The 16,432-nt window shown below is 54.1% G+C and overlaps 1 protein-coding gene across 1 annotated transcript; it reads right to left on the reverse strand.

The window, feature by feature from the left end:
- Positions 1 to 197: 197 nt before the first annotated feature.
- Positions 198 to 15,105, reverse strand: TNFRSF1A (TNF receptor superfamily member 1A). Its single transcript, XM_032254547.1, has 10 exons — positions 14,758 to 15,105; positions 6,196 to 6,349; positions 5,783 to 5,911; positions 5,419 to 5,568; positions 5,132 to 5,210; positions 2,311 to 2,384; positions 2,059 to 2,172; positions 1,730 to 1,758; positions 1,237 to 1,525; positions 198 to 1,062 (listed from the first exon to the last, which is right to left on the reverse strand). The coding sequence occupies exons 1-10, from the start codon at positions 14,794 to 14,796 to the stop codon at positions 752 to 754; spliced, it is 1,368 nt and encodes a 455-aa protein (XP_032110438.1). The 5' UTR covers positions 14,797 to 15,105; the 3' UTR covers positions 198 to 751.
- Positions 15,106 to 16,432: the final 1,327 nt, after the last annotated feature.

Genomic DNA, 16,432 nt, shown 5'->3' on the forward strand with positions numbered 1-16,432 from the left:
AGGCTGCAGTGAGCCTTGGTGGCGCCCCTGCACTCCCGCTTGGGCAACAGATAAGGGAGGACAGAAAGAGAACCTGCTGCTCCTCTGTCAGTTGGCGGGGCGGTGGTGGGCTACCTGGCCCTAGTGCAGGACCTTTCCCAGCTCACCCCTCAGGATCTGGGCCTCTGCCCCGCCTCCCATCCATACAGACCATTCTCTCCAAGAGCAGAGCTTTAATTTCCGAGATTTAGTGCATTTACAAAAGTCCACAGCTCCAACTGAAGGCCCCATTGTTCTGTGTTCACCCCTGCCTTGGGACAGTTCATCCTGCTCTGTGCTTGTCTAGGCAGAGGGCACAGGAGCGCCAAGTTTCTATTAGTGTAACATGATTGCTTTAAAAAAAAAAAAAAAAAAAAAAAAGACTGCTTATGTATGAAAAAGGCTCAGGGAGAAACCAGGGGTCCCCGAGCAGTCTTGCTGGTGAGAACACCCAAGACATGAGGCACCGCGCCCCTCGTCCCCGAAACTCCCACTCAGGCTCTTGGCACACTGCCTCTCCCGGGCTCTTGAGCCCGCGGCACACCTCTCCCCACGCGCGCAGCGCACAGCGCTGACTGCAGGCCACGCTCAGACAGCGGAGAAAAGCTATGTACATCTAGAGGGTAGCACCAAGCAGGCGGCTGCCGGCCCCTGCCTGCTCCTCCAGCACCCCACCTCTCCAGAAGGGGGTTTCGCAGCGACTGTCCTTCGAGCTGCCCACGGGGGCGCAGCCTCATCTGAGAAGATCGGGCGCGGGCGGGAGGGTGGCGGGGCCGCACAGCGCCTCCTCGATGTCCTCCAGGCAGCCCAGCAGGTCCATGTCGCGGAGCACGCGGCCCAGCAGCTCCAGCGTGGCCTCGCGCCGCGGCGTGCGCCGCCTCCAGGCCGCCAGCATGCTGTAGTGCGCTTCTCGCAGGCAGCGCCCGTTCTGCAGCTCCAGCCGCTCGATCTCGTGTTCGCTCAGCCCCAGGCGCCGCACGAACTCCTTCCAGCGCAGGGGGGGCACGCCGTCCACCACGGCGTACAGCGTCGCGGGGTCGTCGGCTGCGGGGGCGCGGGCTGGTGAGCCTCGGGAGGGAGGCAACCCCAGACCCCGCCCGCACCCTCGCCGTCCGCCTTTTCCAGTCCTCTCCGGGAGCGCAGCCCGTGACCCTCCCACCTCTCCCCGGCCAATCCCCCCATCCCCCACCTCCATCTCCAGCCGCAGGAGAAACTCACTGTCTACGCTCTGTGGCTTGTGAGCGCTGTCCTCCCACTTCTGAAGCGCGGTGGGGATGAGGGCAGAGGCGAGGGCTGGGGCCAAGATGGGGTCAGCACCCTGGTAGGGTGGTGCCATCTCTCTGTGGGGAGCCGCGAGGTTGGGACAGTCCCCAGGGGTATAGAGGGAGCTGGAGGTGAAGATGGAATTGGGCATGGGAGTGAAACCCACGGTGGAGATGCAGTCTGGAGTGGGACTGAAGCTTGGGGTTGGGGCCAGGGGCTTAGAAGTAGTTCCATCAAGCTCTCCCTGAAAGAGAGAAGGCGGGGCAGCATTAGTGGGGGAGCAAAACCCAGCCCCCGCCCCTCCCCTCTTTATTCTGGATGGGGGGGTGGGACTTAGAGGGAATGAGGGAAGCCCCCAGGAGGTGAAGGATGTTTCCAGAGGAACTGAATAGGCACTTATGAGGAACAGTCAGGGACATTTGGGAGTAGCTCCCTGATTTCATCTCACCTCTTTTTTAGGTGTTGATTTCCCACAAACTGAGAAAAAAGAAACAAAGTGTCATAAATTTCACTTCCTCTCTCAGCCCTTGCGCCCTGGACTCAGCTGGCAGTGGGGAATTGTGGTGACATGCCTCAGGACTTATGTGGCCCCAGGGACAAGAGAGCTACTGATGCAGCTCGACCTCTCCCCAGCCATCCAGGGCCGCCTCCTGCCCAGAGTCCCCAGCGGTGTGAACTGAGGGGACACTACTCACCTCCCTCCACACCTGTCCATCGCACTCACCCACCTCCTCCCTCACCCCCACCAGCTCCCTCTCCCTCCCAAAGCCCACTCACCAATGGAGTAGAGCTTGGGCTTCCACCGTTGATAACGATACATTAAACCGATGAAGAGGAGGGATAAAAGGCAAAGACCAAAGAAGATGACCAGGGGCAACAGCACTGCGGTGCCTGGAGACAAAGCAGGTGGTGGTCAGAGGAAGGGGCAGAAGGACGCCACAGGGGTAGATGGATGGGTGGGATGGATGCACGTGTGGAGTAAGAAAAGAGAGGGCAGGTGCGCATGGGTACCGGGACACTTCTCCTCACCTGGGTCCTCAGGGCGCTTAACATCCTCAGTCGAGGGTAGGCACAATTTCGTGCAGTCCAGGTCTTTCTTACAGCTAAAAGAAGAGGTGGCACTGGTCAATAGAGGCCCTACCATTGGAGGAGCACAGAAAAACAACAACACAGACTGTTGGACATCCTTTCTTTACAAATATTTTTGCTGTCTCTTGATATAGTTTGTTTTGGGAACTGATGCAGAATAATGAAACACAGTTGATCATAAGTCATTTAATTTTAGAATTGGCAGGGATCTTGAAAAGGCTGTGTAGAAAATGTGAAAAGCAGCCAGGGTCAGGGTGTAAATTCCACTCCATTCCTTGGCTAGCAGCATGAATCTAGGCAAGCCATTAACCACCAAGCCTCGGTTTCCTCATCACCGCAGGGATCACCCCCCTCTCAGGCTTGAGGATTAAGCAAAATCGTTATACCTGATTTAATAAGTGCTTGAGAAGGTAACTAGCTAGCTTGGCATTGCTGTTTCATCACTGTTTTGTTGATGAGAATCCTTTGGCAAAGAGCGGTTAAAGGGCTTTTTCTTTTCTTTTCTTTTGAGACAGAGTTTCGATTTTGTTCCCCAGGCTGGAGTGCAATGGTGTGATCTCTCCTCACTGCAACCTCCGCCTCCCAGGTTCAAGCAATCCTCCTGCCTCAGCCTCCCGAGTGGCTGGGATTACAGGCGTGCACCACCACTCCCAGCTAGTTTTGTATTTTTAGTATAGACAGGGTTTCTCCATATTGGTCAGGCTGGTCTCGAACTCCTGACCTCAGGTGATCCGCCCACCTCGGCTTCCCAAAATGCTAGGATTACAGGTGTGAGCCACCACGCTTGGCCAAATGGGCTTTTTCTTAAATGACACTGCTAATTACAATACCTGACTTCAGGGAGGGGGGTCAAACAAGCATGTGAAAAATTTAAAATACATGTCGCTGGGGCAGCCAGAGAACACCCTGTAGGACCAGCAGAACTTCCATATTGGGCGTTGTCACTGGACAGTGTGGAGCGATGAAAACTATATGGGGTGGTGCTGGAAGGAACTTGAGAGAGTAAGTTCCCAGCAGGAAGCTGAAAACAGGAAGAGGCACTTTAGCCCACCTCTCAAGCTCATGGTGAGAACCACATGGAATGGTATATAAAAGTATTTTCAGGCCGGGCGCGGTGGCTCAAGCCTGTAATCCCAGCACTTTGGGAGGCCAAGGTGGGTGGATCACAAGGTCAAGAGATCGAGACCATCCTGGTCAACATGGTGAAACCCCATCTCTACTAAAAATACAAAAAATTAGCTGGGTATGGTGGTGCGTGCCTGTAATCCCAGCTACTCAGGAGGCTGAGGCAGGAGAATTGCCTGAACCCGGGAGGTGGAAGTTGCGGTGAGCCGAGATCGAGCCATTGCACTCCAGCCTGGGTAACAAGAGCGAAACTCCGTCTCAAAAAAAAAAAAAAAGTACTTTCAAGAAGAGATGAAGCCAGGTGCGGTGGCTCACGCCTGTAATCCCAGCACTTTAGGAGGCAGCGGCGGGTGGTCAGGAGTTTGAGACCAGCCTGGCCAACATGGTGAAACCCTGTTTCTACTAAAAACACAAAAATTAGCTGGGCATGGTGATGCGTGCCTATAATCCCAGGTACTCGGGAGGCTGAGGCAGAAGACTCCCTTGAACTTGGGAGGCAGAGGTTGAAGTGAGCCGAGATCGCGCCACTGCACTCCAGCCTGGGTGAAGGAGTGGGACTCCGCCTCAAAAAAAAGAAAGAAAGAAAAAAAAGAGATGAAGATGAATGGAAAATAAATAGTTTTGTGACAGACATGTTGTAGGTTTTGTTTGTTTCTTTGTTTTCAGTTCTCACAAATTCACTAAATGAATGTCATTATGCTTACTTTAAATATAAGAAAGGTAAGGCCCAGGCCAGACATGGTGGCTCATGCCTGTAATCCTGGCACTTCGGGAGGTTGAGGCAAAGGATCGCTTGAGCCCAGGAGTCCAAGGCCAGCCTGGGCAACATAGTAGGATCCTGTCTCTACAAAAAATAAAAAATTAGCTCAGCATAGTGATGCGCGCCTGTAGTCACAGCTACTCAGGAGATTGAGGCAAGAAGATGACTTGAGCCCTGGAGGTGGAGGCTGAGCCATGGCTGCACCACTGCACTCCAGCCTGGGTGACAGAGTGAAACCCTGTCTCAAAAAAAAAGAAAACAAAAGTCAGGCTCAGAGATGTTGAGAAACTTGCCCAAGGTCGCACAGCCAGTGTCTATGCTGTGGTTCAAACTCTGAGAGCGCTCAGAGTTTATTCTTTGCAAGGGAATGACAAGAACAGCCTCTGGAGAGCCAGGAGTGAGGAGGCCTGGACAAAGTGACTAAAGAGGAAATACCATATTGCACCAAACCGAAGATGCCATCAAGAATAAAGGGTGCCTTTCTTTACATCACCACCCAGACACACACAACGCTGCCAATTAAACCACGATGAATCATCAGTTATAGGAAGATGCAGTCTGATTTCAGAGCGGTGAGAGTGTATGTCCTAGAATCAATGAACTGTGGTAGATCCTATGACCCAAGAATCTACATATCTGAGTTGGAAGGGCTACAAGTCCTTAGGGCACGATCTTCTACCCTCAAAGACTTCTTAAGGGTTGAAGAGCAAGGGGAAGGACTGCCTGGTGTCTTAACGAAGTGTCTTCCACTCAGCCAGTAGGAGCTTGAGCACTCGGGCATCCTGGCATCCGTTGCCCTGCTAGTGCCCCCCCCCCACAGTCACCATCCCAACCCATGCTACCATCCAGTGCCCGGCAGCTCACAGAGATACTCACTTACTACAGGAGACGCACTTGTTTTCACTTAGAAAGAACCCTGCATGGCAGTTGCACACGGTGTTCTGTTTCTCCTGGCCTGTGGGGAGAAGTACCGCATAGCTAAAGGAGGAGCGCCTTGCACCCCCACCGCACAGGACAGAGGAAGTGACGAGGGACAGGGTGGGGGAGTTGGTTGTCAGATCCACAGACTATGGGAGGGGGAAGAAAAGGAAGTGCCGTGGCATGGGGAAGGGGCCAGCCCCTGGGGTGGGGAGAGGGCTTGGGATCGGGAGAGCTGCACTCACAGTGGATATGTATGGTGCCATTGAGGCAGAGGCTGCAGTTGACGCACTGGAAAAAGTTTTCATTAAAATAATGCCGGTACTGGTTCTTCCCACAGCCACACTCGGTGTCCCGGTCCACTGTGCAAGGAGAGATCTCCACCTGGCCCACTTCTGGTGCGGGGAGGAGATGGGGCGTGAGTCCTGCATCCCCTGTCCCTGCATCCCCTTCCTGACATGCCCCTACGTGTGTGTCTGTCTCTTAACACACACTCACATCCATGCAGTGTCCCACCGACACACATGCCCACACCCACCTGCCTGCACACAGACAGGCAGGCACGCACCGCTCAAGACCCGCCTGACTCTCCAGCCTGTGTACACTCACCCTCTCGGCATTTGGAGCAGCTGAGGCAGTGTCTGAGGTGGTTCTCTGAAGCGGTGAAAGAGCCGCTCTCACACTCCCTGCAGTCCGTGTCCTGCCCTGGGCCTGGACAGTCGTTGTACAAGTAGGTTCCTGTGAACGGGGCGGCAGAGTTAGGCTGTGGGTGACAGCTCAGGGAAGGAGCTCCACGCTAGGGACAACAGCAGAACCCTTCCTGCTGGGAACTCACTTTCTCAAGTTCCTTCCAGCACCGCCCCATATAGTTCTCATCGCTCCACCCTGAAGTCTCTAGGAGAGGAGCAAGGGAGAAAATCCCAGCCCAGGAGAGGAAGCAAAGTTAGGGAAGAGCAGCTGAAAGACGCAGAAGCAGCAGCGCCCCAGACCTGAGGACGTTCACTCTTTCCGCTTTCTCTTACCTTTGTGGCACTTGGTACAGCAAACAGAATTATTTTGAGGGTGGATATATTTTCCTTGGGGACACACACTATCTCTCTTCTCCTTGTCCGCGAGGTGAGGGACCAGTCCAATAACCCCTGAGGGGTTTACTCCCACCAGCAGCACCAGGAGCACCTGGGGAAGAATCAGATAGAGGAGACACCATCAGGAGAGGGAGGGAGGGAAGCTTAGGGGCAACGGATCTAAAACCTCCCCAGCTTAAGTCCTTCCTCCATGAAACATTCCCGCCAGGCCACCCCACTCACAAGGTTGAGAGTTCTTCTTGGAAACTTGGACAGCTGGGACCATATAATCTGATGCTTCATTGTTCTCTGGTTGTTCTGTGTGTTCATTTTTGTTCCCTCAACTCGAAGCTAGTAGGCCCCAGAGCTAAGCTGTATTTTTTTTTTTTTTTTTTGAGACAGGATCTTGTTCTGTTGCTCAGGCTGGAGTGCAGTGGTGCAATCACTGCAGCCTCCACCACCCACGCTCACGCGGTCCTCCCACCTTAGCCTCCTAAGTAGCTGGGACTACAGGTGTGCACCATGATGCCCAGCTAATTTTTTTTGATTTTTAGTAGAGTCAAGGTCTTGTTATGTTGCTCAGGCTGGTCTCAAAATCCTGGGCTCAAGTGATCCTTCCACCTTGGCCTCCCACTGTGCCAGGATTACAGCACTGTATTTTATCCTCCCTGGGAAATCCCCGACAGCCGTTAACAGTGCTGGACACGGGGCAGAGGCTGAAAGGATGTGTTTTTAATTGGGAATTGGCAGGTTACTTCAGGGCTTGTTGGCCCTTTCTTCCAACAAGCAGCCCCGAAGACTGGGGCAGTGTTTCTCCACCTGGGTGCTGGGTTCACAGTGGGATCACTTTGTGAACATTCACAGAGGTAATCAGTAAGGATCTGTGCACATCCCGGGAATAGGTCACACCATGAAAAGCTTTCTGAAAAGTCAGCTGCTGGTGGGGACGAGCGATGTTCTTGTGAGCACCACTCCCGGGGAGTGGGCAGAAGCAGAAGGAAGTTTATTTACCTGTTTGTATCAAGCCTTCCCTGGCCCATCCCCTCCACCTCATAATCTACACAAACACCCAGGGTTGGCAAGGACAAATGGGGAGGGGAGTAAAAGGGAAAGGTGGTGGGTCCTGGATGGGTGGATGGGACACGAAGTTGAGATGGGGGCAGGAGTGGGCAAAGGTGTACAGGTCACAGGCAAGTATTGCTGGCCAAGGCTGGTGACCCAGCTTGGATGAGGGTCAGGTCAGCGCTGAGGGAGTGCTGGGGTGTCCCGGAGCCCCCTGCATGCCATGGCATTCTGGAAGGTATGCTTTATAGCCTCAGGCCAACCCCGCAGCAGCTAAACGGCTTGCCCTGTTCTGGCATCAGTGCCAGGAAAGCAACACCAGGAGTGAATATTTAGCTCCAGCCTGGGACTTTGATCTCTGCCAGTTTCATTTCTGGTTTTCCCTGGGCTTCGATTGTTTTTTCTCTGCTATAAGAGTCACTTTATGTAAAGATAAGAGGGTGTCCTCAACATCTGTTAAACACTGGGGAGCAACAGACTCACCAGGTAACAGAAACCCCAGGCCAGGGAAGGAGGGCCAGGCAGCCCACAGCTGCCCAGCCTCTCCAGCTCCACATTTCCCAGTAGGAGGCCAGTCACGCCCTGAGTCAGCCACTGGGAGACGCTGCAGCCGCAGCTGCGCAGGCCCGGAAGCCCAAGCCTCAGCCGCAAGCAGGCGAAGCCAAACAGAACAAACACAGCAGAGCCCCAGCCCTGGCGAGAGGAGGTGTGCGACCCCGCCAACCCGCTCAGAGGACAGCAACCTTTCCCAGCCCACGCCAGCCAACACTATGCCACCTCCCCTGAAATAGGACTGGGGTGTCCAGGGCAACAGGAAGGGCTTGGGGTGGTGATGGGAAGAACTTCCCAATCCTGAAAGTGTGGTTCCTTTCCCCGAAGAAGGCATTGGGGCATCTAAGGTCACTGGCGCTTTGGATCCCATCCAGGGCGCTTGAGGCAGAGTCAACAGGCAGAGACAGAGTCAGTATGAAGAACTGGGGGACGCCAGACCCAGACAGCCTTGAAGGAAGCTTTACAGGGACCTCTGGCCAGTGGGGGATGAGCCTCCCTAGAGGGAGGGAGAGAGGGAGAGAGGCTTTCTCAGGTCACGTGTTCCCTTTTCTTTCCAGTACTCTGGGGGTTAAGTCAGATCCGGGAAAGGGAAATCTTTTCCCAGCAACTCCGCCCCGGTGACTCAGGCCAGAGGGAGGGAGATCTAGGGAGGGGGAGAGGGAACTAGCAGCTTCCCCAGCTCCTCAGGGTCGTGAGTCAGCAGAAAGGCAGAAGGCACTAGCCCGCGCATGGGACTCCATCAATCCTTTCTTCCTATGACCCAGTCCCTCCTTCCCATCTCCACTCAACCCCCTTTCAACCCCCTCCATTCAAAGAGCCAGGCCACAGACCCCTGTCCCACTTGGCCCACTTGTTCCGGGAAATGCCTCCCTCTCCCCGTTCCATCCCAAAGGGAAGTCTCCCTTGACCCTGGCTTCCACCCATCAGGTCAGTGCCCTCCCCTCCCCAAGGACCACTTGGCTCCTCCTTGCCCCTCAGCATCCTTTAACCGAGGCCCCGCCCCGCTCCTTCTACCAGTTCAACAAGTCTCCTACAGCCAAACCCATTCAATGAGCTCTCACTCCAGCCCCCAACTCTCCCCAGTCCCAGTAGGAGGCAGGCCAAGGCTGCCCTCCCACCCTGGGTTCACCGCATTCCCACAGCCGGGCTGGCTCTGGCCAGTTGTGCTGGGTTAGGGGGCCCCCCCAGGGCCCCCAGACAATCCCTAGGAAATCAGACCAGTTCTGAGTGTCCGCAGCCCCTCCCCGAGCCCACTGGTAGCACAGGAAAGGCTCCAGAGCCCTGAGCACCCACTTCCAGGAATAAGGGAGCAGGCAAGAAGTGATGCCAGATGGAGGAACTGGTCCTGCTTCCCAGGCTTCCCCTGGCCCCCAGAATGCTCCGGGTCAGTCCTCCCTGACCCCTAGGACTCCCCCCAAGTGGGCACCACTGCTGGCACCAGCGGGCCCAGTGAGCCCAGTCCTCAGCAGTTGCATAAGTGAAACAAAACAGTGGGAACAGGAGGTGAGCTCTGCAGGCCCAGACTCCAACCTAGAGCAGGGGAAGGGCAGGAAGCTGGGGTGCCTGTGGAGAGACAGTTGAGGGGGTGGCCCAACACCCTCCAACTCCCCCGCAATTTCCGCCAGGGGAGGCTTTAAAGTGTGACTTCCTGTGCTGGGGCTGCGGAGTGGGGAGGCGAAGCTGAGATCTACCTTGTGGTCTGACCCTGATCCAGCCACCTTGCAGGACTCAATTAGTCTTCCTTTCCCCTGCATTCACATGTCTGTTCATTTAATGTCAAGATCTTGGGGGAGGTCATGGCAGCTTCTCCTCCAAGGGCCCAGTTCAGATCCCATCTCCTTTCCATGAAGCCTCCATTGATGATGTCTGTTTCCTCCACCGCAGCTCCTTAGACCCTCAGCCCCTGTGAACTTGAATTATGTGAACTGAACCTATCTACTTTTGGCTCTTATCATAATATGGTTATGCTGGGTGACAGATATGATCTCCCCAAAGTGACCACGAACCTTGTAAGATGAGAGATCAAAGAGAGTCCTGGCGAGAAAGTATCTTATCCTCCCCTGGTGTCCTCTCAGCTCCCAGAACCAGGCCTCCAGACTGGGAGCAGATAAATATGGATCAACTGATCGATCTAATGACACATCTGTCTTCCACTCTGGTGGAAGCCAGTGATCCCCAAATAGGGAGGTGAGGAGACAGCACCCTGGTAGGAATATATTTATCTCCAGGGGAGAGTTTTCATACCATTCCCCCACCTCCCCACACGCAAGCACACACACCCATACTGAAGAGTCTGGTGTGCTCCTCTCCTCTTGAGAAGCACTGATGAGTGAATACAGAGCGTCCGAATGATACAAAGGCAGAAAGAACTTTAAGCACCTCTGCTCTGGCTTGGTAGGTACAGACTTCCACATGACCATTCCCTGACTCTTAACATGCCCCAGATGAAATTCATCCGTCTCCTCACCCCTAGACAAATGTCACACCATCGACTTCCCGGACAAACGCTGAGACCTTGACACGCTCTCTCCCCAGGTCCCTGTCCCTATCCTTGCTGCCATCCTATGTGTCAGTTCATCTTGCCAGGCCTCCCTCTGTGACCTCTCCGTCCTGTCCGCATTCCTGGATTGCCTCACACCTGGGTTATGGAAGCTGTCTCCCAACCTCTCTCCTGCTCCCATTCACCCTACACACTTCCTTATCTGCTTTCAGGCTTTTTAAATTTGAGACGGAGTCTCACTCTGTCACCCACGCTGGAATGCAGTGGCTCGATCTCGGCTCACTGCAACCTTTGCTGCCCTGGTTCAAGCGATTCTCCTGCCTCAGTCATCTGAGTAGCTTGGATTACAGGCTCCTGCCATTATGCCTGGCTCATTTTTGTATTTTTAGTAGAGACGGGGTTTCACCATCTTGGCCAGACTGGTCTTGAACTCCTGACCTCGTGATCTACCCACCTCAGCCTCCCAAAGTGCTGGGATTACAGGCATGAGCCATCATGCCCAGCCAGCGGGCACCAGTACTTTCAGGCTTTAACCTGCACGCACAAGTGTGTGAACTTCTCTTCATCTCCAGGGCCTGGCTCCAAACACCATTTCCATGGTCATTATGGAAATGATCTGAATAAGCACTTCCAGAGATGCCTCACTTCTTTTTTGACATTCTTTCTTTTTTTTTTTTTTTTTTGAAACAGGGTCTCACTCTGTCGCCCAGGTGAAGTGCAATGGCACAATCATAGCTCACTGCAACCTCCACCACCAGGATGGAATGCAGTGGTGTGTTCAGGGCTCACTACAACCTCCACTTCCTGGGCCCAAGCGATCCTCCCAGCTCAGTCTCCCGAGTAGCTGGGACGACAGGCATGAGCCCCCATGCCCTGCTCGTCTTTGTATTTTTTGTAGAGATGGGGTTTTGCTGTGTTGTTCAGGTTGGTCTCAAACTCCTGGACTCACGCAATCCATACGCCTCGGCCTCCTGAAGTGCTGGAATTACAGGCGTGAGCCACGGCACCCGTCTGAGATGCCTCACTTCCAATCACAGTCCAGGCACAGCGTGTACCCTGAGGACATAAACCCACCTGGGCTGACGCACCCAGGCCCCAGGCACTTCCCTTTACCTGTTCAGGCTACCTTTACCCTCTGTTTTCCAGACAGGCAGCCACCCAGTAATTACGACTAATCAGAGCAATATACAAACTTTATTTAATGTCAAGATCTTGGGATTTATTGAGTGCTTTCTATTTGCTGCAGCTATTTCCCTGATGGACTGTCAAAGCTATGAGCAGGGATTTTGTTCTCTGCTGTAATCCCAGCCCCTATCACGGTATCTAGCCCAGAGCATGCACTTAATAAATCAAATGAACACTTAACATGTATCACAACAGCTTCTGAAAAAGTGAATGAATGAATTCCTTCACCTGGGACCATATTCAATGTTCTTCCTCCATCCTCTCCCCCGCTCCCTCTAATGTTCCCATTCTCATTTCTTAGTGTTTCTCAACATAGTCTTTCCACGCCCGCCAAGGTGTCTGGCTTCCTGCCACCCTGCCCATCAACACAAAATCCCATCTCTCCATTGCTCTCCTCTTCCTTACATCAGCCTCCGACTCTGCCTCCCTCCTTTCTAGCTACCTTGCCAGGCAGTGACTTCAGATGTCAGTCTCATATCCACTTTTCTGTGAGGCTTTCCCGCCCTCATCCCATCTGACCCACCTCTTGTTCTTTAATTCATTCAGCAAATAGTTAAGGGGCACAGTTTATGTGACAGGTCCTGTGTGGGTGCTCGGGATGCCGAGGGGGGTAATACACAGTTCATGCTCTCAAGAGCTCTCGGCCAACACTTTGGGAGGCCAAGGCGGGTGGCTCACCCAAGGTGGTCAGAAGTTCAAAACCAGCCTGACCAGCATGGTGAAACCCCGTCTCTACTAAAAAAAAATACAAAATTAGCTGGGCATGGTGGCGCATACCTATAATCCCAGCTACTAGAGAGGCTGAGGCAGGAGAATTGCTTGAACCTGGGAGGTAGAGGTTGCAGTGAGCCGAGATCACGCCATTGCACTCCCACCTGGGCAACAAGAGCGAGACTCCATCTCAAAACAAACAAACGAGAAAGAGCTCTCAGTTGGGTCAAAGAAAGTCAGTCATAGGCCCTGAGATCTATATAGGGAGCACTCCAGTTGCACAGCGAAGGACACCGAAGCAGCCTGGGGAAGCTCCTGAATTTTGTGATACTGAGCACAGAAGCTGAGACCTGCTAAGCAAGGCAGGGCCGGGGTCGAAGATTCATCTCCTTCCCCAGTTCTTCCTCCCTCCATTGGTGCTTAGGACACCACATCACAATGCATTTTCCTCGGGATTGCTCTGAAATCATTTTTCACTGTAAGCTGCCTTGGTTCCTAGGCTGTAAGCTCTTTGAGAGCAGCAAAATCCTGTTTGCTTTGCCACACTCTCTCCTGTATCATTCTTCTCTACTGCCCTACCCCACCTCACACACACACACACACACACACACACACACACGCACACTGTGAGCTCTGCATTGCCCAGCGAATGGTGAGAAATTCAGAACGACGTTGCACTCTCTTGGTTTCCCCTCCCCCCCAACTCCAGACCAGGCTTCTGTCCCTTAGGAGACATAAACCCACCTGGGCCAAAGCACCCAGGCCCCAGGCACTTTCCTTTACCTGTTCCTGCTACCTTTATCCTCTGTTTTCCAGACAGGCAGCCACCGAGTAATTGCTACTAATCAGAGCAACATGCAACCTTTGCTGAGTGCTTTCTATTTGCTACATCCTATTCCCCCGATGGACAAAGCTATGAGCAGGGATTTTGTTCTCTGCTGTAATCCCAGCACCTATCACAGTGTCTAGCCCAGAGCACGCACTTAATAAATCAAATGAACACTTAGCATGTATCAGTCTAGTCGACTTTCAGCACAGTATGAGGTCATGACTATGACATCCATTTTGGAGATAAAGAAACGAAAGCATGGAAGGTTAGGTTATAAAACCTGCTCTTGCTCATGCCGCTGGTACGTGAGAGAGCCAGGGCCACCCCAAACAGAAAACAGAAGCAGGGTGTCAGGGCAGCTGTCTGATGGGGAGACCCTGGGGGAAGGACAGTGGGGAGAAGGGAAGACAGGGTGAAACTAAGGAGGCAGGGGGAGGGAGAAGAAGAGTCAGACCCTGACGGGGACGTGCCACTTGGGGACCTGGGGCTGGAAATGCGGGACCAGAGCGGAGCAGAGAGGAGGTGCAAGGGGACTAGAGAGAAAGGATTTCAAAAAAGAGGCTCTTGGAAGTCTGAGGAGAGTGTGGGGAGATTGTTGGAAAGAAAGGAATGGTGGGAGAGGAACGCATAAGATAGAGGGGGTAGGCACAGCTTTCAGAGGCCGGGCAGGGCAAGGCCACAACAGGGCAGAGAAAATCTGCCCGATTTGATGGGCCCAGGGCCACTGAACGCATTGATTCCCTGACCAAGCCATGGAGGATGATCAAGGATACATTGAAACAAGGCCGAGGTCAGAGAAAGGGACATTTTCCAGTGACGAAACAACTTTCTACCAACTTCCCCAAACTGAACTGTAGAATCAGAAACCAAGGGATTGTTGTTTAGGTCTGTGGGAAGCGGGGGTGGGGGAGGGGAAGCTGGAGGACAGGCCCAAGGACACTTTCCAGGTGTGGGTAGTGCTGGCTCCCTGGGAATAGTCAGTCCCACAGAAGCCACCTGCCTACCAGCAGGCAGAAGGGTAAGGAATGTCCCCAGGTGAGAGGCCGGGACGCTGGGGCGCTGTCCACTGGGTTGCCCTGCCCCATCCAGCGTCCCAGCCCATTCTCAAATACCTCCCCCCGCCAGCATCCCAAACCCACCACACCAACGCGTCCGCTCCTGGACTCGCTCTCCCCGCTTCCCTAGCGCCTCACTCCTGCCCTACAGGCGGTGCTGAGCCAGGCTCCACAGGCAACCTGGCCTCCCCACAGCCCGACACATTCCAGGCCAGCCAGCTGACCAGAGGGACAGAATTCAGAACCGTCTGGGCTCCCGGAGCACTAAGCTTCCTACTCCCACTCCTTTCCTTTCCCCGCCAAATCTGCCCCACCCTGGACCTATCCCCTGCCCCCCATTCCCGCGGCTCCGGCAAACTCCCACGCTGTCAGGGGCCCGGGCTTCCCTTACTCTCTCCCTTTCGAACTTCTCCAGTTCCCCTGCCTCAGTGCAGCCCCTACTCCAAGAGGCGGATGAATGGGGAACCCCACACTGGCAGGGGCTGACGTTAGGACCTGCCGGCCTGAGGCTGGCGCCAGAGCCAGGCCGGGGCAGGAGAGAGGCTCAGCCCCCTCCCGGATAGTGCCCACGCCGCCGGGCAGGGCCTCGCCCACCAGCCCACTCTTCCCTTTCTCCCTGGTCTCACCAGTGGCAGCAGCAGGTCAGGCACGATGGGGAGGCCCATGCCAGACACCTATGGCCTCTCACTCCCCCATTTGGGCTCAGGGCAGTGTGGCAGTGGCAGCGCAGGAGGCTTCCTGAGTCTCCTCTCGGTCTGTCCGGGACATCACAAGTGTCTGGAGATGACAATTGAGGGCTGAGACTCGGGCATAGAGACGACGGCCCGGTCCCGGTGATCTTGAGCCCCAAAGGCTAGAACTGGAGCCCGGGTGCAGAGAATTCTGAGAAAATTAGAGAGAAGGAGAGAGGAGGTGGGAGGGGAACAGTGAGGCAGAGTGAGTCGGTGTTGCAACAGCGCACCAGGAAGAGCTGGAGGAGGAGGCGGGAGGCGGGTTAACTCTTTGTAAGCCCCAGTCACAAGCACGGGAGTCCCAGATCCGGCTGCCTTGCACCCCGAACCCACCAATCCAAACCCACCAATCCGACCACTCCCAACCAAACACCAGCGGGCAATAAACCCCTCCCCCCGTCACCAGCCTTTCCCAAATGGAACACAGCAATGAAGAGACCCAGAGCTTGGGAGTCAGAGTCACTGGGTTCCAGTTCAGAATGCTTAGCTTCTTAGCTGGGTGGTCTTGGTCACATAACTGAACCTCTCTGGGTCTGTTTTCCAGTTTGCAGAGTGGAGATAACCTGTCTCCTGGGGTTCCTGTAAGGATTTGTTCAGACAGGAGAGATGCAGATAAGTGTCTGACGCACCGTAAGTACTCCACGTCCCTTACCCGCACTCCCCTTTTTTACTCCAGAGTTCCTCGCTAGCCTCCACGTCTCTTTCTTTCTTGGGAATTTACTTGTCCAATCCAAACCTCAAAGTAAGCCTTAACCCTCGTTTTCTGTCCTGACTGGGTCCCTGCCATTACTTATCCCAGGTCTTATCCAGTCTCTGCCTGGCCAGGTCCCCCCTGGCCAACTGCCCCACTGCTGATTCTGGCTCTGCCACCAATCATGGGGCATCAGGCGACTCCTCTCCTCAGCCTCTGTTGGTTCCTCATTTATTAAACAGTGGTAACAATGCCTGCCCACTACATGTGGAAAGTGATGCCATGGGGATCAATGAGACGCACGAAGCTGCTGTGGAAATAAAGGTATTTCCATCAGGTGGTCCTCATATATTCCCAAGGCCCTTTTCCCAAATATTCTAATACATCAATTATAACGGACCCTAGAGATCATCTACTCCAACCCCACAGGTTTTTTTCATTTCTTCGTTTGCCTGTTTTTCATTTTTGTTTTTGTTTTGAGGCTCCACCCTGTTTCCCAGGCTGGAGTGCAATGGTACCATCACAGCTCCCTGCAGCCTCGACCTCCCGGGCTCAAGTAATCCTCCCACCTCAGCCTCCCAAGTAGCTGGGACTACAGGTGCCCACTACGAGGCCTGGCTAATTTTTGTATTTTTGGTAGAGACGGTGTTTGACCCTGTTTTACAGGCTGGTCTTGAACTCCTGGGCCCAAGACATCTGCCCACCTCAGCCTCCCAAAGTGCTAGGATTACAGGTGTGAGCCATTGTGTCCAGCCAACCTCCTGGTTTTCTAGAGAAGAAAACTGAGGTCCAGAAACCCGGTGTGCCAGGAAGCAGAGCCAGTAGAGAACACCAGACTCCCGACTCCCGGTCCAAGGGCCCCTTTGGCTAATGAGAGAC

Source organism: Sapajus apella, unplaced genomic scaffold (assembly GCF_009761245.1).
Source record: "Sapajus apella isolate SASKATOON/1434 unplaced genomic scaffold, GSC_monkey_1.0 scaffold86, whole genome shotgun sequence".
Taxonomy (NCBI): domain Eukaryota; kingdom Metazoa; phylum Chordata; class Mammalia; order Primates; family Cebidae; genus Sapajus; species Sapajus apella.